Genomic DNA, 22,581 nt, shown 5'->3' on the forward strand with positions numbered 1-22,581 from the left:
CCCATAGAGACCCCAAAGACCCCATAGGGACCCATAAAGACCCTATAGCCACCCCAAAGACCCCACAGAGACCCCATAGTGACCCCATAGAGACCCACAGAGACCCCATAGGGACCCCAAAGACCCCATAGAGACCCCATATAGACCCCATAGTGACCTCATAGAAACCCCAATGACCCCATAAAGACCCCAAAGACCCCATAGGGACCATAGAGACCCCATAGGGACCCCAAAGACCCCATAGAGACCCCATAGAGACCCATAGAGACCCTATAGCCACCCCAAACACCCCACAGAGACCTCATAGGGACCCATAGAAACCCCAAAGACCCCATAGAGACCCCAAAGACCCCATAGAGACCCCATAGAGACCCACAGAGATGCATAGGGACCCATAGTGACCCCAAAGACCCCATAGAGACCCATAGAGACCCCAAAGACCCCATAGAGACCCCATAGAGACCCCATAGAGACCCATAGAAACCCCATAGAGACCCATAGAAACCCCAAAGACCCCATAGAGACCCATAGAGACCCCAAAGACCCCATAGAGACCCCATAGAGACCCCATAGAGACCCATAGAAACCCCAAAGACCCCATAGAGACCCCAAAGACCCCATAGCGACCCCAAAGACCCCACAGAGACCCCATAGGGACCCCAAAGCCCCCATAGAGACCAATAGGGACCCATAGAAACCCCAAAGACCCCACAGAGACCCCACAGAGACCCCAAAGACCCCATAGGGACCCATAGAGACCCCAATGACCCCATAGGGACCCATAAAGACCCTATAGCCACCCCAAAGACCCCACAGAGACCCCACAGAGACCCCATAGTGACCCCATAGGAACCGGCCCCCCCCCAGTCCTCCCATGCTGTACCTACGATCCGGAGCCGCACGGTGGCGCTGTCCTCCATGTTCTCGATGCGGACCCGCATCTCGTAATCCCCGGACAGCTCGCGGGTGGCCGAGCGGATGAAGAACACCGAGTCCACGTCCGACGTGCGGGTCTGAACTTCCGCCGGAAGTGGGGACCCGCCGCGGGTCCAGGTCACGTGAGGGCGGGGCTTCCCCTATGGGAGGGGGGTGGGGGGGGTTATATGGGGTTATGTGGGGTCATTGGGGTTATGTGGGGTCATTGGGGTTATAGGGGATTTTATGGGGTCGTGTGGGGTTGTATGGGATTTTATGGGGTCATTGGGGTTATATGGGGTTATATGGGATTTTATGGGGTTATATGGGGTTATATGGGATTTTATGGGGTTATATGGGGTTATATGGGATTTTATGGGGTTATATGGGGTTATATGGGGTTATATGGGATTTTATGGGGTTATATGGGGTTATATGGCGTTATATGGGATTTTATGGGGTCATGTGGGGTTATAGGGGATTTTATGGGGTCGTGTGGGGTTATATGGGATTTTGTGGGGTTTTATGGGGTTATATGGGATTTTATGGGGTTATATGGGGTTATATGGGGTTATATGGGGTTATATGGGATTTTGTGGGGTCGTGTGGGGTTATAGGGGATTTTGTGGGGTTATATGGGGTTATATGGGGTTATATGGGGTTATATGGGGTTATATGGGATTTTGTGGGGTCGTGTGGGGTTATAGGGGATTTTGTGGGGTTATATGGGGTTATATGGGATTTTATGGGGTTATATGGGGTTATATGGGATTTTATGGGGTTGTGTGGGGCTATATGGGATTTTATGGGGTTATATGGGGTTATATGGGATTTTATGGGGTTATATGGGGTTATATGGGATTTTATGGGGTCGTGTGGGGTTATATGGGATTTTATGGGGTTATATGGGGTTATATGGGGTTTTGTGGGGTCGTATGGGGTTATATGGGATTTTATGGGGTCATGTGGGGTTATATGGGATTTTATGGGGTTATATGGGGTTATATGGGATTTTATGGGGTTATATGGGGTTATACGGGATTTTATGGGGTCATGTGGGGTTATATGGGATTTTATGGGGTTATATGGGGTTATATGGGATTTTGTGGGGTCGTGCGGGGTCATATGGGGTTGTATGGGGTTATATGGGGTTATATGGGATTTATGGGGCTATATGGGATTTTATGGGGTTATATGGGATATAATGGGGTCATGTGGGGTCACGTGGGGTTATATGGGATTATATGGGGTCGTGTGGGGTTATATGGGATTTTATGGGGTCGTGTGGGGTTATATGGGATTTTATGGGGTCGTGTGGGGTTATATGGGATTTTATGGGGTTGTGTGGGGCTATATGGGATTTTATGGGGTTATATGGGGTTATATGGGATTTTATGGGGTTATATGGGGTTATATGGGATTTTATGGGGTCGTGTGGGGTTATATGGGATTTTATGGGGTTATATGGGTTTATATGGGGTTATATGGGATTTTATGGGGTCGTGTGGGGTTATATGGGATTTTATGGGGTTATATGGGGTTATATGGGATTTTGTGGGGTTTTATGGGGTTATATGGGATTTTATGGGGTTATATGGGGTTATATGGGATTTTGTGGGGTTATATGGGGTTATAGGGGATTTTATGGGGTTATATGGGGTTATATGGGATTTTGTGGGGTCGTGTGGGGTTATATGGGATTTTATGGGGTTATATGGGGTTATATGGGATTTTATGGGGTTATATGGGGGTTATATGGGATTTTATGGGGTTATATGGGGTTATATGGGATTTTATGGGGTTATATGGGGTTATATGGGGTTATATGGGATTTTATGGGATTTTATGGGGTTATATGGGATTTTATGGGGTTATATGGGATTTTATGGGGTTATATGGGGTTATATGGGGTTATATGGGATTTTATGGGGTTATATGGGTTTATATGGGGTTATATGGGATTTTATGGGGTCGTGTGGGGTTATATTGGATTTTATGGGGTTATTTGGGGTTATATGGGATTTTATGGGGTTATATGGGGTTATATGGGGTTATATGGGATTTTATGGGGTTATATGGGGTTATATGGGGTTATATGGGATTTTATGGGGTTATATGGGGTTATATGGGGTTATATGGGATTTTATGGGGTCGTGTGGGGTTATATGGGATTTTATGGGGTTATATGGGGTTATATGGGATTTTATGGGATTTTATGGGGTTATATGGGGTTATATGGGATTTTATGGGGTTATATGGGGTTATATGGGATTTTATGGGGTTATATGGGGTTATATGGGGTTATATGGGATTTTATGGGGTTATATGGGGTTATATGGGATTTTATGGGGTTATATGGGGGTTATATGGGATTTTGTGGGGTTATATGGGGTTATATGGGATTTTATGGGGTTGTATGGGGTTGTATGGGATTTTATGGGGTTATATGGGATTTTATGGGGTTATATGGGGTTATATGGGGTTATATGGGATTTTATGGGGTTATATGGGGTTATATGGGGTTATACGGGATTTTATGGGGTTATATGGGATTTTATGGGGTTATATGGGGTTATATGGGGTTATATGGGATTTTATGGGGTTATATGGGATTTTATGGGGTTATATGGGATTTTATGGGGTTATTTGGGGTTATATGGGATTTTATGGGATTTTATGGGGTTATATGGGTTTATATGGGGTTATATGGGATTTTATGGGGTCGTGTCGGGTTATATGGGATTTTATGGGGTTATATGGGGTTATATGGGATTTTGTGGGGTTTTATGGGGTTATATGGGATTTTATGGGGTTATATGGGGTTATATGGGGTTTTGTGGGGTTATATGGGGTTATAGGGGATTTTATGGGGTTATATGGGGTTGTATGGGATTTTGTGGGGTCGTGTAGGGTTATATGGGATTTTATGGGGTTATATGGGGTTATATGGGATTTTATGGGGTTATATGGGGTTATATGGGGTTATATGGGATTTTATGGGGTTATATGGGGGTTATATGGGATTTTGTGGGGTTATATGGGGTTATATGGGATTTTATGGGGTTGTATGGGGTTGTATGGGATTTTGTGGGGTCGTGTGGGGTTATATGGGATTTTATGGGGTTATATGGGGTTATACGGGATTTTATGGGGTTATATGGGGTTATATGGGGTTATATGGGATTTTATGGGGTTATATGGGGTTATATGGGATTTTATGGGGTTATATGGGATTTTATGGGGTTATATGGGATTTTATGGGGTTATATGGGGTTATATGGGGTTATATGGGATTTTATGGGGTTATATGGGTTTATATGGGGTTATATGGGATTTTATGGGGTCGTGTGGGGTTATATGGGATTTTATGGGGTTATTTGGGGTTATATGGGATTTTATGGGGTTATATGGGGTTATACGGGATGTTATGGGGTTATATGGGGTTATATGGGGTTATATGGGATTTTATGGGGTTATATGGGGTTATATGGGGTTATATGGGATTTTATGGGGTCGTGTGGGGTTATATGGGATTTTATGGGGTTATATGGGGTTATATGGGATTTTATGGGATTTTATGGGGTTATATGGGGTTATATGGGATTTTATGGAGTTATATGGGGTTATATGGGATTTTATGGGGTTATATGGGGTTATATGGGATTTTATGGGGTTATATGGGGTTATATGGGGTTATATGGGATTTTATGGGGTTATATGGGGTTATATGGGATTTTGTGGGGTCGTGTGGGGTTATATGGGATTTTGTGGGGTTTTATGGGGTTATATGGGATTTTATGGGGTTATATGGGATTTTGTGGGGTTATATGGGGTTATATGGGATTTTATGGGGTTGTATGGGGTTGTATGGGATTTTGTGGGGTCGTGTGGGGTTATATGGGATTTTATGGGGTTATATGGGGTTATATGGGGTTATATGGGATTTTTTGGGGTTATATGGGGTTATACGGGATGTTATGAGGTTATATGGGGTTATATGGGGTTATATGGGATTTTATGGGGTCGTGTGGGGTTATATGGGATTTTATGGGGTTATATGGGGTTATATGGGATTTTGTGGGGTCGTGTGGGGTTATATGGGATTTTGTGGGGTTTTATGGGGTTATATGGGATTTTATGGGGTTATATGGGATTTTGTGGGGTTATATGGGGTTATAGGGGATTTTATGGGGTTATATGGGATTTTGTGGGGTCATGTGGGGTTATATGGGATTTTGTGGGGTTATATGGGATATAATGGGGTCATGTGGGGTCGTATGGGGACATATGGGATTTTATGGGGTCATGTGAGGTCATTGGGGTTATATGGGGCTGTTGGGGTTATGTGGGGTTGTTGGGGTTATGTGGGGTCATTGGGGTTATAGGGGATTTTATGGGGTCGTGTGGGGTTGTATGGGATTTTGTGGGGTTGTGTGGGGTTATATGGGGTTATATGGGATTTTATGGGGTCATGTGGTGTTATATGGGATTTTGTGGGGTCGTGTGGGGCTATATGGGCACATATGGGGTTGTATGGGGTTATATGGGGGTTATATGGGATTTTGTGGGGTTATATGGGGTTATATGGGATTTTATGGGGTTATATGGGGTTATATGGGATTTTGTGGGGTCGTGTGGGGTTATAGGGGATTTTGTGGGGTTATATGGGGTTATAGGGAATGTTATGGGGTTGTGTGGGGTTATATGGGATTTTATGGGGTTATATGGGGTTATAGGGGATTTTGTGGGGTCGTGTGTAGTTATATGGGATTTTGTGTGGTTATATGGGGTTATATGGGATTTTGTGGGGTTATATGGGATATAATGGGGTCATGTGGGGTCGTATGGGGACATATGGGATTTTATGGGGTCATGTGGGGTCATTAGGGTTATATGGGGTCGTTGGGGTTATGTGGGGTCATTGGGGTTATATGGGGTTATATGGGATTTTATGGGGTTATATGGGGTCATTGGGGTTATAGGGGATTTTATGGGGTTATATGGGGTTATATGGGGTTATATGGGATTTTATGTGGTTATATGGGATTTTATGGGGTCATGTGGGGCTATATGGGATTTTATGGGGTTATATGGGATATAATGGGGTCATGTGGGGTCGTATGGGGACATATGGGATTTTAAGGGGTCATGTGGGGTCATTGGGGTTATATGGGGTCATGTGGGGTCATATGGGATTTTATGGGGTTATATGGGGTCATGTGGGGTCATATGGGATTTTATGGGGTTATATGGGGTCATGTGGGGTCACGTGGGGTTATATGGGATTATATGGGGTTATGTGGGGTTGTATGGGATTTTATGGGGTCAATGGGGTCATATGGGATTGTATGGGGTCATGTGGGGGCAGGACAGATCTGTGGGGCAGGGCGGATCTATGGGGCAGATCTATGGGGCAGATCTATGGGGCAGGGCGGATGTGCGGGGCAGGGGGGATGTGTGGGGCAGATGTGTGGGGCAGGACAGATCTGTGGGGCAGATTTATGGGGCAGGGTGGATCTATGGGGCAAATCTATGGGGCAGGGCAGATCTATGGGGCAGGGCGGATGTATGGGTCAGGGTGAATGTGTGGGCAGATCTGTGGGGCAGGACAGATCTGTGGGGCAGATCTATGGGGCAGGGTGGATCTATGGGGCAGGGCGGATATTTGGGGCAGATCTATGGGGCAGGGCGGATCTATGGGGCAGGGCAGATCTGTGGAGCAGATCTATGGGGCAGCGTGGATCTATGGGGCAGGGCGGATATTTGGGGCAGATCTATGGGGCAGGGCGGATCTATGGGGCAGGGCAGATCTGTGGAGCAGATCTATGGGGCAGGGTGGATCTATGGGGCAAATCTATGGGGCAGGGTGGATTTATGGGGCAGGGCAGATTTGCGGGGCAAATCTATGGGGCAGGGCAGATCTATGGGGCAGGGTGGATCTGTGGGGCAGATCTGTGGGGCAAGGTGGATATATGGGGCAGGGCAGATCTGTGGGGCAGGGCAGATGTGTGGGGCAGGGAGGATCTGTGGGGCAGGGCAGATCTATGGGGCAATGTGGATCTGTGGGGCAGATCTCTGGGGCAAGGTGGATCTGTGGGGCAGATCTATGGGGCAGGGTGGATCTATGGGGCAGGGCAGACCTGTGGGGCAGATCTATGGGGCAGGTCTATGGGGCGGGGTGGATGTGTGGGGCAGATGTGTGGGGCAGGGAGGATCTGTGGGGCAAGGCAGATCTATGGGGCAGGGTGGATCTGTGGGGCAGATCTATGGGGCAGGGTGGATCTGTGGGGCTGATGTGTGGGGCAGGATGGATCTATGGGGCGGATGTGTGGGGCAGGGTGGATCTGTGGGGCAGATCCATGGGGCAGGGCAGATCTATGGGGCAGGATGGATCTGTGGGGCAGGGTGGATCTGTGGGGCAGGGAGGATCTATGGGGCAGGGCAGATCTATGGGGCAGGGCAGATGTGTGGGGCAGGGAGGATCTGTGGGGCAGGGCAGATCTATGGGGCAATGTGGATCTGTGGGGCAGATCTCTGGGGCAAGGTGGATTTGTGGGGCAGATCTATGGGGCAGGGCAGATCTATGGGGCAGGACGGATCTATGGGGCAGGGCAGATCTGTGGGGCAGGGTGGATCTGTGGGGCAGATCTATGGGGCAGGGCAGATGTGTGGGGCAGATCTGTGGGGCAGGGTGGATCTGTGGGGCAGATCTATGGGGCAGGACAGATCTATGGGGCAGGGTGGATCTATGGGGCAGGGGGGATCTGTGGGGCAGGGCAGATGTGTGGGGCAGATCTATGGGGCAGGGCAGATGTGTGGGGCAGGGAGGATCTGTGGGGCAAGGCAGATCTATGGGGCAGGGTGGATCTGTGGGGCGGATCTATGGGACAGGGTGGATCTATGGGGCAGGGTGGATGTGTGGGGCAGATGTGTGGGGCAGGACGGATCTATGGGGCGGATGTGTGGGGCGGATGTGTGGGGCAGATCTATGGGGAGGGCGGATCTATGGGGTAGGGTGGATCTGTGGGGCAGATGTGTGGGGCAGGATGGATCTATGGGGCGGATGTGTGGGGCGGGACGGATGTGTGGGGCAGGGTGGATCTATGGGGCAGGGCGGATCTGTGGGGCAGATCTATGGGGCAGGACAGATCTATGGGGCAGGGTGGATCTATGGGGCAGATCTATGGGGCAAGGTGGATCTGTGGGGCAGATGTGTGGGGCAGGATGGATCTATGGGGTGGATGTGTGGGGCAGGACGGATCTATGGGGCGGATGTGTGGGGCAGGGTGGATCTGTGGGGCAGATGTGTGGGGCAGGATGGATCTATGGGGTGGATGTGTGGGGCAGAACGGATCTATCGGGCAGATGTGTGGGGCAGGGTGGATCTGTGGGGCAGATCTATGGGGCAGGTCAGATGTGTGGGGCAGGGAGGATCTGTGGGGCAGATCTATGGGGCAGGGCGGATCTGTGGGGCAGATGTGTGGGGCAGGGTGGATCTGTGGGGCAGATCCATGGGGCAGGGTGGATCTGTGGGGCAGGGTGGATGTGTGGGGCAGATCTATGGGGCAGGGCGGATCTATGGGGCAGATCTATGGGGCAGGACAGATCTATGGGGCAGGGTGGATCTGTGGGGCAGATCTATGGGGCAGGACGGATCTATGGGGCAGATGTGTGGGGCAGGGCGGATGTGTGGGGCAGATCTATGGGGCAGGGTGGATGTGTGGGGCAGATCTATGGGGCAGGGCAGATCTATGGGGCAGATCTATGGGGCAGGGCGGATGTGTGGGGCAGATCTATGGGGCGGGGCGGATGTGTGGGGCAGCCCCACAGGTACCTGGAAGGGGATGACCAGGTTGACCTGCTCCCCCACGCGCCTCATGTAGGTCTGGCGCAGGTGGCGAGGAAGGCGGATCTTGGGGCGCTCTGTGGGGCGACCCCATAAGTACCCATAGCGACCCCATAGCGACCCCATAAGTACCCCATAGCGACCCCATAGAGACCCCATAGAGACCCCATAGCGACCCCATAGCGACCCCATAGCGACCCCATAGAGACCCCATAAGTTCCCCATAGCGACCCCATAGCGACCCCATAGAGACCCCATAGAGACCCCATAAGTACCCCATAGCGACCCATAACTGCCCCATAGCGACCCATAACCACCCCATAGCGACCCCATAGCGACCCCATAGCGACCCATAACTGCCCCATAGCGACCCATAACCACCCCATAACGACCCATAACCACCCCATAGCGCCCCATAACCACTCTATAGACCCCATAGTGACCCATAACTGCCCCATAGCAGCCCATAACCACTCTATAGACCCCATAGCGACCCATAACCACCCCATAACGACCCATAGCCACCCATAACCACCCCATAGAGCCCCATAATGACCCCATAACCACCCCATAACCGCCCCATAACCACCCATAACCGCCCCATAGAGACCCATCATCACCCCATAGAGCCCCATAACCCCCCCATAGCGCCCCATAACCACCCCATAGTGACCCATCACCACCCCATAGCGACCCATAACCACCCCATAACCACCCCACAGCCGCCCCCCATCCGTACCCACGATCTCTCGGATGGTGACGGGCTGCGCCATAGCGACCCATAACTGCCCCATAGCGACCCATAACCGCCCCATAACGACCCATAACCACCCCATAGCGACCCATAACCGCCCCATAGCGACCCATCACCACCCCATAGCCACCCCTGATGAGCCATAATCACCCCATAGAGCCCCATAATGACCCATAACCGCCCCATAGCGACCCATAACCACCCATAGCAACCCATAATCACCCCATAACGACCCATAACCCCCCCATAGCGACCCATAACTGCCCCATAGCGACCCATAACCACCCCATAGCGACCCATAACGGCCCCATAACGACCCATAACCCCCCCATAGCGACCCATAACCGCCCCATAACGACCCATAACCGCCCCATAGCGACCCATAACTGCCCCATAGCGACCCATAACCACCCATAGCAACCCATAATCACCCCATAACGACCCATAACCCCCCCATAGCGACCCATAACTGCCCCATAGCGACCCATAACCACCCCATAGCGACCCATAACGGCCCCATAACGACCCATAACCCCCCCATAGCGACCCATAACCGCCCCATAACGACCCATAACCGCCCCATAGCGACCCATAACTGCCCCATAGCAACCCATAACCACCCCATAGCGACCCATAACCACCCATAGCGACCCATAACCGCCCCATAGCGACCCATAGCTGCCCCATAGCGACCCATAACCACCCCATAGCGACCCATAACCGCCCCATAGCGACCCATCACCACCCCATAGCCACCCCTAATGAGCCATAATCACCCCATAGAGCCCCATAGAGACCCATAACCGCCCCATAGAGCCCCATAATGACCCACATCCACCCCATAGCCACCCATAACCACCCCATAGCGACCCATAACCACCCCATAGCCACCCCTAATGACCCATCACCACCCCATAGCGACCCATAACCGCCCCATAGCGACCCATAACCGCCCCATAACCGCCCCCCATCCGTACCCACGATCTCTCGGATGGTGACGGGCTGCGCCATAGCGACCCATAACTGCCCCATAGCGACCCATAACCGCCCCATAGCCACCCCTAATGACCCATAACCACCCCATAGAGCCCCATAGCAACCCATAACCGCCCCATAACGACCCATCACCACCCCATAGACCCCATAGCGACCCATAACCGCCCCATAGCGACCCATAACCGCCCCCCACCCGTACCCACGATCTCTCGGATGGTGACGGGCTGCGCCATGGTGGCGGGGGGGCTTTTGCCCGCCATGTTGACGCTGATGACCCGGAAGAGGAGCCGCTCCCCCGTGGGGAGACCCCGCACCGTCAGCCCGCAGCGCTCCACCAGCTCCGTGTTGGCAGCCACCCAGTCGTTCGCTGGGGGGGGTCAGAGGTCAAAGGTCAAAGGAGAAGAGGGGTCGGGGGGAAGGGTTTGGGGTGGGGGGGCGGGGTATGCGGCTGGGTTGGGGGTCAGGGGTCAGGGTATGGGGTGGGGGGGGTTGGGTTAGGGGTCAGGGTTTGGGGTGGGGGGGGTTGGGTTAGGGTATGGGGCAGGGTTAGGGGTCAGGGGTCAGGGTATGGGGCAGGGTTAGGGGCTGTGGGGTCAGGGTTTGGGGTGGGGGGGTTGGGTTAGGGGTCAGGGGTCAGGTTAGGGGTGGGGGTCAGGGTATGCGGCTGGGTTTGGGGGTCAGGGCTCAGGATTTGGGGTGGGGGGGGTTGGGTTAGGGGTCAGGTTAGGGGTCAGGGGTGGGGGTCAGGGTATGGGGCAGGGGTGGGGGTCAGGGGTCAGGGTTAGGGGAGGGGGTTGGGTTGGGGGTCAGGGGTCAGGTTAGGGGTGGGGGTCAGGGTATGGGGCAGGTTTAGGGGCTGTGGGGTCAGGGTTTGGGGTGGGGAGGGTTGGGTTAGGGGTCAGGTTAGGGGTGGGGGTCGGTGTGGGGCAGGGTTAGGGGTCAGGGGTCAGGGTTTGGGGTGGGGGGGTGGGGTATGCGGCTGGGTTGGGGGTCAGGGGTCAGGGTTTGGGGTGGGGGGGGGGGTTAGGGGCAGGGTTAGGGGTCAGGGGTCAGGGTATGGGGCAGGGTCAGGGGTCAGGGGTCAGGGTTAGGGGAGGGGCTTGGGTTGGGGTCAGGGGTCAGGGTTTGGGTTGGGGGGGGTTGGGTTAGGGGTCAGGTTAGGGGTGGGGGTTGGGTTAGGGGTCAGGGGTCAAGGTTAGGGTTAGGGGCTGTGGAGCAGGGTTAGGGGTCAGGGTTAGGGGCTGTGGGGCAGGGTTGGGGGTCAGGGGTCAGGGTAAGGGGACGGGGTCAGGGTATGGGGCAGGGGTGGGGGTCAGGGGTCAGGGTAAGGGGACGGGGTCAGGGTATGGGGCAGGGGTGGGGGTCAGGGGTCAGGGTAAGGGGACGGGGTCAGGGTATGGGGCAGGGGTGGGGGTCAGGGGTCAGGGTTAGGGGTCAGGGGTCAGGGTTTGGGGTGGGGGGCGGGGTATGCGGCTGGGTTGGGGGTTAGGGGTCAGGGTTTGGGGTGGGGGGGGTTGGGTTGGGGGTCAGGGGTCAGGTTAGGGGTGGGGGGGTTGGGTTAAGGGCAGGGTTAGGGGTCAGGGGTCAGGGGTCAGGGTTAGGGGATGGGGTTGGGTTAGGGGTCAGGTTAGGGGTGGGGGTCAGGGTATGTGGCTGGGTTGGGGGTCAGGGGTCAGGGTTTGGGGTGGTGGGAGTTGGGTTAGGGGATGGGGTTGGGTTAGGGGTCAGGGTATGGGGCAGGGTTAGGGGTCCGGGGTCAGGGTTAGGGGCTGTGGGGCAGGGTTTGGGGTCAGGGGTCAGGGTAAGGGGACGGGGTCAGGGTATGGGGCAGGGGTGGGGGTCAGGGGTCAGGGTTAGGGGTCAGGGGTCAGGGTTTGGGGTGGGGGGCGGGGTATGCGGCTGGGTTGGGGGTCAGGGGTCAGGGTTTGGGGTGGGGGGGTTGGGTTAGGGGTCAGGTTAGGGGTGGGGGTCAGGGTATGGGGCAGGGGTGGGGGTCAGGGGTCAGGGTTAGGGGTCAGGGGTCAGGGTTTGGGGTGGGGGGGTGGGGTATGCGGCTGGGTTGGGGGTCAGGGGTCAGGGTTTGGGGTGGTGGGAGTTGGGTTAGGGGATGGGGTTGGGTTAGGGGTCAGGGTATGGGGCAGGGTTGGGGGTCAGGGGTCAGGGTTAGGGGCTGTGGGGCAGGGTTAGGGGTCAGGGGTCAGGGTTTGGGGTGGGGGGGGTTGGGTTAAGGGCAGGGTTAGGGGTCAGGGGTCAGGGTTTGGGGTGGGGGGGGTGGGGTATGCGGCTGGGTTGGGGGTCAGGGGTCTGGTTTAGGGGTGGGGGGGTTGGGTTGGGGGTCAGGGTTTGGGGTGGGGGGGGTTGGGTTAGGGGTCAGGTTAGGGGTCAGGGGTCAGGGTATGGGGCAGGGTTAGGGGTCAGGGGTCAGGGATTGGGGTGGGGGGTTGGGTTGGGGGTCAGGGGTCAGGGTTAGGGGTCAGGGGTCAGGGTTTGGGGTGGGGGGCGGGGTATGCAGCTGGGTTGGGGGTCAGGGGTCAGGGTTAGGGGTGGGGGGGGTAGGGTTAGGGGTCAGGTTAGGGGTCAGGGGTCAGGTTAGGGGTGGGGGTCAGGGTATGGGGCGGGGGTGGGGGTCATGGGTCAGGGTTAGGGGAGGGGGTTGGGTTGGGGGTCAGGGGTCAGGTTAGGGCTATGGGGGTTGGGTTGGGGGTCAGGGGTCAGGGTTAGGGGGTCAGAGTTAGGGGAGGGGGTTGGGTTGGGGGTCTGGGGTCAGGGTTTGGGCTGGGGGGGGTTGGGTTAAGGGCAGGGTTAGGGGTCAGGGGTCAGGGTATGGGGCAGGGTTAGGGGTCAGGGGTCAGGGTTGGGGGCTGTGGGGTAGGGTTTGGGGTCAGGGGTCAGGGTAAGGGGACGGGGTCAGGGTATGGGGCAGGGTTGGGAGTCAGGGGTCAGGGTTTGGGGTGGGGGGGGTTGGGTTGGGGGATGGGGTTGGGTTAGGGGTCAGGGGTCAGTTTTGGGGTGGGGGGCGGGGTATGCGGCTGGATTGGGGGTCAGGGGTCAGGGTTTGGGGTGGGGGGGGTTGGGTTAGGGGTCAGGTTAGGGGTGGGGGTTGGGTTGGGGGTCAGGGGTCAGGGTTTGGGGTGGGGGGCGGGGTATGTGGCTGGGTTGGGGGTCAGGGGTCAGGGTTTGGGGTGGGGAGGGTTGGGTTAGGGGCAGGGTTAGGGGTCAGGGGTCAGGGTTTGGGGTGGGGGGGGTTGGGTTGGGGGTCAGGGGTCAGGTTAGGGGATGGGGTTGGGTTAGGGGTCAGGTTAGGGGTGGGGGGTCAGGGTATGTGGCTGGGTTGGGGGTCAGGGGTCAGGGTTTGGGGTGGGGGGGGTTAGGTTAGGGGTCAGGGGTCAGGGTTTGGGGTGGGGGGTCAGGGTATGGGGCAGGGGTGGGGGTCAGGGGTCAGGGTTAGGGGAGGGGGTTGGGTTGGGGGTCAGGGGTCAGGTTAGGGGTGGGGGTCAGGGTATGGGGCAGGGTTAGGGGTCAGGGGACAGGGTTGGGGGCTGTGGGGTAGGGTTAGGGGTCAGGGGTGAGGGTTAGGGGAGGGGGTCAGGGTTTGGGGTGGGGGGGGTTGGGTTAGGGGCAGGGTTAGGGGTCAGGGGTCAGGGGTCAGGGTATGGGGCAAGGTTAGGGGTCAGGGGTCAGGGTTAGGGGCTGTGGGGTAGGGTTAGGGGTCAGGGGTCAGGGTAAGGGGACGGGGTCAGGGTATGGGGCAGGGTTAGGGGTCAGGGGTCAGGATTAGGGGCTGTGGGGCAGAGTTAGGGGTCAGGGGTCAGGGTTAGGGAATGGGGTTGGGTTAGGGGTCAGGGGTCACGGTTGGGTTAGGGGTCAGGTTAGGGGTGGGGGTCAGGGTATGGGGCAGGGTTGGGGGTCAGGGGTCAGGGTTAGGGGTCAGGGTTAGGGGCTGTGGGGTTGGGTTGGGGGTCAGGGATAGGGTCTGTGGGGCAGAGTTGGGGGTCAGGGGTCAGGTTAGGGTTAGGGGCTGTGGGGCAGGGGTAGGGGTCAGGGGTCAGGGTATGGGGCAGGGTTGGGGGTAGGGGTCAGGGTTAGGGGCTGTGGGGCACGGTTAGGGGTCAGGGGTCAGGTTAGGGGTCAGGGGTCAGGGTGTGGGGCAGGGTATGGGGCAGGGTATGGGGTTGTGGGGCATTTCTGGGGTGTCTGTGGGGCAGCCATGGGGGATCTATGGGGCAGCTATGGGAGATCCATAGGGTATCTATGGGGCTGCTATGGGGCAGCTATGGGGTGTCTATGGGGCAGCTATAGGGTGTCTATGGTGTAGCTATGGGGGATCCATAGGGTATCTATGGGAAATCTATGGGAAATCTATGGGGTATCTATGGGATATCTACACACTACCTATGGGATATCAATGGGGCAGCTATGGGGCAGCTATGGGGCAGCTGTGGGGCACCTATGGGGCAGCTATGGGGCGTCTATGGGGCAGCTCTGGGGCATCTATAGGGCATCTATGGGGCAGCTATGGGGCAGCTGTGGGGCATCTATGGGGCGTCTATGGGGCAGCTGTGGGGCAGCTATGGGGCAGCTATGGGGCAGCTATAGGGTGTCTATGGGGCGTCTATGGGGCAGCTATGGGGCACTTAGGGGGCAGCTGTGGGGCACCATGGGGTATCTATGGGAAATCTATGGGAAATCTATGGGGTATCTATGGGATATCAACACACTACCTATGGGGCGTCTATGGGGCAGCTTTGGGGCAGCTGTGGGGCAGCTATGGGGCAACTATGGGGCATCTATGGGGCAGCTGTGGGGCAGCTATGGGGCATCTATGGGGCAGCTATGGGGCACCATGGGGTATCTATGGGAAATCTATGGGAAATGTATGGGAAATCTATGGGAAATGTATGGGAAATCTATGGGGTATCTATGGGAAATCTACACACTACCTATGGGATATCAATGGGGCACCTATGGGGCAGCTATGGGGTGTCTATGGGGCATCTATGGGGCAGCTATGGGGCATCTATGGGGCAGCTATGGGGCAGCTCTGGGGCACCATGGGGTATCTATGGGAAATCTATGGGAAATCTACACACTACCTATGGGATATCAATGGGGCACCTATGGGGCAGCTATGGGGCATCTATGGGGCAGCTCTGGGGCACCTATGGGGCAGCTATGGGGCATCTATGGGGCAGCTGTGGGGCAGCTATGGGGCATCTATGGGGCAGCTATGGGGCAGCTATGGGGCAGCTGTGGGGCAGCTATGGGGTATCTATGGGAAATCTATGGGAAATCTATGGGATATCTACACACTACCTATGGGATATCAATGGGGCACCTATGGGGCAGCTATGGGGCAGCTGTGGGGCAGCTGTGGGGCAGCTTTGGGGGATCCATAGGGTATCTATGGGAAATCTATGGGAAATGTATGGGAAATCTATGGGGTATCTATGGGATATCAACACACTACCTATGGGGCGTCTATGGGGCAGCTGTGGGGCGCCTATGGGGCATCTATGGGGCATCTATGGGGCAGCTATGGGGCATCTATGGGGCACTCACATCCCTCCTTGCACCACTCCACCAGGTAGCCGTCGACGCCCCCCGCCCCGATGCGCTCCGGGGGTCTCCACTTGATGGTGGCCGTGGTGTCGGTGACGTCCTCCAGCACCACGTGGGTCGGCTCGCTGGTGGGTGCTGCCCCACACCACCCCACGCTCAGACCCCGAAATCCCCACCAAAATCCAACCCCGCCCCGCAAACAGACCCGAAAATACGACGATCTGCCCCAAAAATGAGTGACATCCCAGCGAACCCCACTGAGATCCCAGCAAACCCCACTGAGATCCCAGCGAAACCCCAATGAGATCCCAGCAAACCCACTGAGATCCACCAAACCCCACTGAGGTCCTCCAAACCCCACTGAGATCCCAGCAAACCCAATGAGATCCAAACAAACCCAATGAGATCCCAATAAACCCCACTGAGATCCCACCGAAACCAATGAGATCCCAGCAAACCCCACTGAGATCCCAGCAAACCCAATGAGATCCAGACAAACCCAATGAGATCCAAACAAACCCAATGAGATCCCAATAAACCCCACTGAGATCCCACCGAAACCAATGAGATCCCAGCAAACCCCACTGAGATCCCAGCAAACCCAATGAGATCCAAACAAACCCAATGAGATCCCAGCAACCCCACTAAGATCCCCCCAAACTCCACTGAGATCCCAGCAAACCCAATGAGATCCTCCAAACCCCACTGAGATCCCAGCAAACCCAATGAGATTCCAGGAAACCCCACTGAGATGCCACCAAACCCCACTGAGATCCAAACAAACCCACTGAGATCCCAGCAAACCCAATGAGATTCCAGGAAACCCCACTGAGATCCACCAAACCCCACTGAGATCCCACAAACCCCACTGAGATCCACCAAACCCCACTGAGATCCCACCGAACCCAATGAGATCCCAGCAAACCCCAATGAGATCCACCAAACCCACTGAGATCCCAGCAAACCCCACTGAGATCCTCCAAATCCAATAAGATCCCCCCAAACCCCACTGAGATCCCAGCAAACCCACTGAGATCCTCCAAACCCCACTGAGATCCCACCGAACCCACTGAGATCCCACAAAACCCACTGAGATCCCAATAAACCCCACTGAGATCCCACCGAACCCAATGAGATCCCACTGAGATCAACCAAACCCCACTGAGATCCCACCAAACCCCAATGAGATCCAAACAAACCCAATGAGATCCACCAAACCCCACTGAGATCCCAGCAAACCCCACTGAGATCCAAATAAACCCAATGAGATCCCAGCAAACCCACTGAGATCCACCAAACCCCACTGAGATCCTCCAAACCCCACTGAGATCCCCCCAAACCCCACTGAGATCCCAGCAAACCCCAATGAGATCCGCCAAACCCAATGAGATCCCAATAAACCCCACTGAGATCCCACCGAAACCAATGAGATCCACCAAACCCCAATGAGATCCCAATGAAACCCCACTGAGATCCCACCGAACCCAATGAGATCCTCCAAACCCCACTGAGATCCCAGCGAACCACGCTGAGATCCAAATAAACCCCACTGAGATCCTCCAAACCCAATGAGATCCCCCCAAACCCCACTGAGATCCCACCGAACCCAATGAGATCCTCCAAACCCAATGAGATCCCAGCAACCCCACTGAGATCCTCCAAACCCCACTGAGATCCCACCAAACCCAATAAGATCCCCCCAAACCCCACTGAGATCCCAGCAAACCCCAATGAGATCCAAATAAACCCAATGAGATCCCAGCAAACCCCACTGAGATCCACCAAACCCCACTGAGATCCCACCGAACCCAATGAGATCCCACTGAGATCAACCAAACCCCACTGAGATCCCACCAAACCCCAATGAGATCCAAACAAACCCAATGAGATCCACCAAACCCCACTGAGATCCCAGCAAACCCCACTGAGATCCAAATAAACCCAATGAGATCCCAGCAAACCCACTGAGATCCACCAAACCCCACTGAGATCCTCCAAACCCCACTGAGATCCCCCCAAACCCCACTGAGATCCCAGCAAACCCCAATGAGATCCGCCAAACCCAATGAGATCCCAATAAACCCCACTGAGATCCCACCGAAACCAATGAGATCCACCAAACCCCAATGAGATCCCAATGAAACCCCACTGAGATCCCACCGAACCCAATGAGATCCTCCAAACCCCACTGAGATCCCAGCGAACCACGCTGAGATCCAAATAAACCCCACTGAGATCCTCCAAACCCAATGAGATCCCCCCAAACCCCACTGAGATCCCACCGAACCCAATGAGATCCTCCAAACCCAATGAGATCCCAGCAACCCCACTGAGATCCTCCAAACCCCACTGAGATCCCACCAAACCCAATAAGATCCCCCCAAACCCCACTGAGATCCCAGCAAACCCCAATGAGATCCAAATAAACCCAATGAGATCCCAGCAAACCCCACTGAGATCCACCAAACCCCACTGAGATCCCACCGAACCCAATGAGATCCCACTGAGATCAACCAAACCCCACTGAGATCCCAGCAAACCCCAATGAGATCCACCAAACCCCACTGAGATCCCAGCAAACCCCACTGAGATCCCACCGAACCCAATGAGATCCACCAAACCCCACTGAGATCCCAGCAAACCCAATGAGATCCTCCAAACCCCACTGAGATCCCAGCAAACCCCAATGAGATCCCAGCAAACCCCACTGAGATCCTCCAAACCCAATGAGATCCCAATAAACCCCACTGAGATCCCACCGAAACCAATGAGATCCCAGCAAACCCCACTGAGATCCCAGCAAACCCAATGAGATCCAAACAAACCCAATGAGATCCCAGCAACCCCACTAAGATCCCCCCAAACTCCACTGAGATCCCACCGAACCCAATGAGATCCTCCAAACCCCACTGAGATCCCAGCAAACCCCACTGAGATCCAAATAAACCCAATGAGATCCCAGCAAACCCCACTGAGATCCACCAAATCCCACTGAGATCCCACCAAACCCAATAAGATCCAAACAAACCCCACTGAGATCCCAGCAAACCCACTGAGATCCTCCAAACCCCACTGAGATCCCAGCGAACCCACTGAGATCCCACAAAACCCACTGAGATCCCAATAAACCCCACTGAGATCCCACCGAAACCAATGAGATCCACCAAACCCCACTGAGATCCCAGCAAACCCAATGAGATCCTCCAAACCCACTGAGATCCCCCCAAACTCCACTGAGATCCCACCGAACCCAATGAGATCCCAGCAAACCCAATGAGATCTACCAAACCCCACTGAGATCCCAGCAAACCCCACTGAGATCCAAATAAACCCAATGAGATCCCAGCAAACCCCACTGAGATCCTCCAAACCCACTGAGATCCCACTGAACCCAATGAGATCCACCAAACCCAATAAGATCCCCCCAAACCCCACTGAGATCCCAGCAAACCCCAATGAGATCCGCCAAACCCAATGAGATCCCAATAAACCCCACTGAGATCCCACCGAACCCAATGAGATCCCAGCAAACCCCACTGAGATCCCAGCAAACCAATGAGATCCAAACAAACCCAATGAGATCCCAGCAACCCCACTAAGATCCCCCCAAACTCCACTGAGATCCCACCGAACCCACTGAGATCCTCCAAACCCCACTGAGATCCTCCAAACCCCACTGAGATCCCAGCAAACCCCACTGAGATCCCAGCAAACCCCACTGAGATCCACCAAATCCCACTGAGATCCTCCAAAGCCAATAAGATCCCCCCAAACCCCACTGAGATCCCAGCAAACCCCAATGAGATTCGCCAAACCCCACTGAGATCCACCAAACCCACTGAGATCCCAGCAAACCCAATGAGATCCCAATAAACCCCACTGAGATCCCACCGAACCCAATGAGATCCTCCAAACCCCACTGAGATCCACCAAATCCCACTGAGATCCTCCAAAACCAATAAGATCCCCCCAAACCCCACTGAGATCGCAGCAAACCCCAATGAGATCCGCCAAACCCCAATGAGATCCCACTGAACCCAATGAGATCCCACCAAACCCAATGAGATCCACCAAACCCCACTGAGATCCACCAAATCCCACTGAGATCCTCCAAAACCAATAAGATCCCCCCAAGCCCCACTGAGATCCCAGCAAACCCCAATGAGATCCGCCAAACCCAATAAGATCCCCCCAAACCCCACTGAGATCCCAGCAAACCCACTGAGATCCCACCAAACCCCACTGAGATCCCAGCAAACCCAATGAGATCCCAATAAACCCCACTGAGATCCCACCGAACCCAATGAGATCCTCCAAACCCCACTGAGATCCCAGCAAACCCAATGAGATTCACCAAACCCAATGAGATCCCACCAAACCCAATGAGACCCTCCAAACCCCACTGAGATCCTCCAAACCCACTGAGATCCCACAAAACCCACTGAGATCCTCCAAATCCACTGAGATCCGAGCAAACCCAATGAGAATCCAGGAAACCCCACTGAGATCCCAGCAAACCCCACTGAGATCCTCCAAACCCCACTGAGATCCCACAAAACCCACTGAGATCCCAGCAAACCCCACTGAGATCCTCCAAACCCAATGAGACCCCAGCAAACCCCAATGAGAACCCAACAAAACCCAACAAATCCCCTCCAGAACCCAACAAACCCCATTCAGAACCCAACAAATCCCAATGAGAGCCCAACAAAACCCAACAAACCCCATCCAGAACCCAACAAATCCCTTTGAGAACCCAACAAAACCCAACTAATCCCATCCAGAACCCAACAAATCCCATCCAGAACCCAACAAAGCCCATCCAGAACCCAACAAACCCCATCCAGAACCCAACAAATCCCATTCAGAACCCAACAAAACCCAACAAACCCCATTGACGACTCAACAAAACCCAACAAATCCCATCCAGAACCCAACCAACCCCATTCAGAACCCAACAAAACCCAACAAAGCCCATCCAGAACCCAACAAACCCCATTCAGAACCCAACAAATCCCATTCAGAACCCAACACAACCCAACAAATCCCATCCAGAACCCAACTAATCCCATCCAGAACCCAACAAACCCCATCCAGAACCCAACAAATCCCATCCAGAACCCAACAAACCCCATTCACAACCCAACAAAACCCAACTAATCCCATCCAGAACCCAACAAACCCCATTGAGAACCCAACAAAACCCAACAAATCCCATCCAGAACCCAACAAATCCCATCCAGAACCCAACAAACCCCATTCACAACCCAACAAACCCCATTCAGAACCCAACAAAGCCCATCCAGAACCCAACAAATCCCAATCAGAACCCAACAAAACCCAACAAACCCCATTGACGACCCAACAAAACCCAACAAATCCCATCCAGAACCCAACCAACCCCATTCAGAACCCAACAAAACCCAACAAATCCCATCCAGAACCCAACAAAATCCAACTGAAACCCAACCAACCCCCCCTTAGGACCCCCAAGACCCCCATAGGACCCCCACCGATGGGCATGAAGGGCTGTGTGTTGTGGCTGGGCTGACAAATCCCATCCAGAACCCAACAAATCCCAACAAAACCCAACAAATCCCATTGAGGACCCAACAAAACCCAACAAATCCCATCCAGAACCCAACAAATCCCATTGAGAACCCAAAAAAACCCAACAAATCCCATCCAGAACCCAACAAATCCCATTGAGAACCCAACAAAACCCAACAAATCCCATCCAGAACCCAACAAACCCCATTCAGAACCCAACAAAACCCAACGATTCCCACTTAGAACCCAACAAAACCCAACAAATCCCATCCAGAACCCAACAAAATCCAACTGAAACCCAACCAACCCCCCCTTAGGACCCCCCAGACCCCCACAGGACCCCCACCGATGGGCATGAAGGGCTGTGTGTTGTGGCTGGGCTGACAAATCCCATCCAGAACCCAATGTATCTCATTCAGAACCCAACAAAACCCAACAAACCCCATCCAGAACCCAACTAATCCCATCCAGAACCCAACAAACCCCATCCAGAACCCAACAAATCCCATCCAGAACCCAACTAATCCCATCCAGAACCCAACAAATCCCATCCAGAACCCAACAAAACCCAACTAATCCCATCCAGAACCCAACGAATCTCATCAGAACCCAACAAAACCCAACAAACCCCATTGACGACCCAACAAAACCCAACAAATCCCATCCAGAACCCAACAAACCCCCCTTAGGACCCCCAAGCCCCCCTTAGGACCCCCCCAGACCCCCCCAGGACCCCCACCGATGGGCATGAAGGGCTGTGTGTTGTGGCTGGGCTGCGACACCCCGATGGCGTTGACGGCGAAGACGCGCATCTCGTAGAAGACGCCCTCGATCATCTTGGTGGACTCGTAGGTGGTGTCGGGGAAAACCTCGAAGTTCAGCTTCATCCAACGCATGGATCCCTTCTTCTTGCGCTCCATCAGGTAGCCTGGGGGGGGGGGCAATGGGGGCGATGGGGTCG

General features: G+C 54.4%; 1 protein-coding gene across 6 annotated transcripts in view; it reads right to left on the reverse strand.

The window, feature by feature from the left end:
* MYBPC2 (myosin binding protein C2) overlaps positions 1-22,581 on the reverse strand; it is a 117,304-nt gene that overhangs the window by 29,794 nt on the left and 64,929 nt on the right. For all 6 annotated transcript variants that reach the window (XM_090127566.1, XM_090127564.1, XM_090127569.1 and 3 more), the window contains 5 exons: positions 22,360-22,548; positions 16,071-16,205; positions 10,711-10,878; positions 8,750-8,838; positions 884-1,076 (listed from right to left, as the gene is read on the reverse strand). In XM_090127566.1, the coding sequence (XP_089983692.1) occupies positions 884-1,076; positions 8,750-8,838; positions 10,711-10,878; positions 16,071-16,205; positions 22,360-22,548 (774 nt within the window). The remainder of the gene's footprint in view (positions 1-883; positions 1,077-8,749; positions 8,839-10,710; positions 10,879-16,070; positions 16,206-22,359; positions 22,549-22,581) is intronic.

Source organism: Phasianus colchicus, chromosome 31 (genome assembly GCF_987193195.1).
Source record: "Phasianus colchicus chromosome 31, bPhaCol1.hap1.1, whole genome shotgun sequence".
NCBI classification, from domain to species: Eukaryota; Metazoa; Chordata; class Aves; order Galliformes; family Phasianidae; genus Phasianus; species Phasianus colchicus.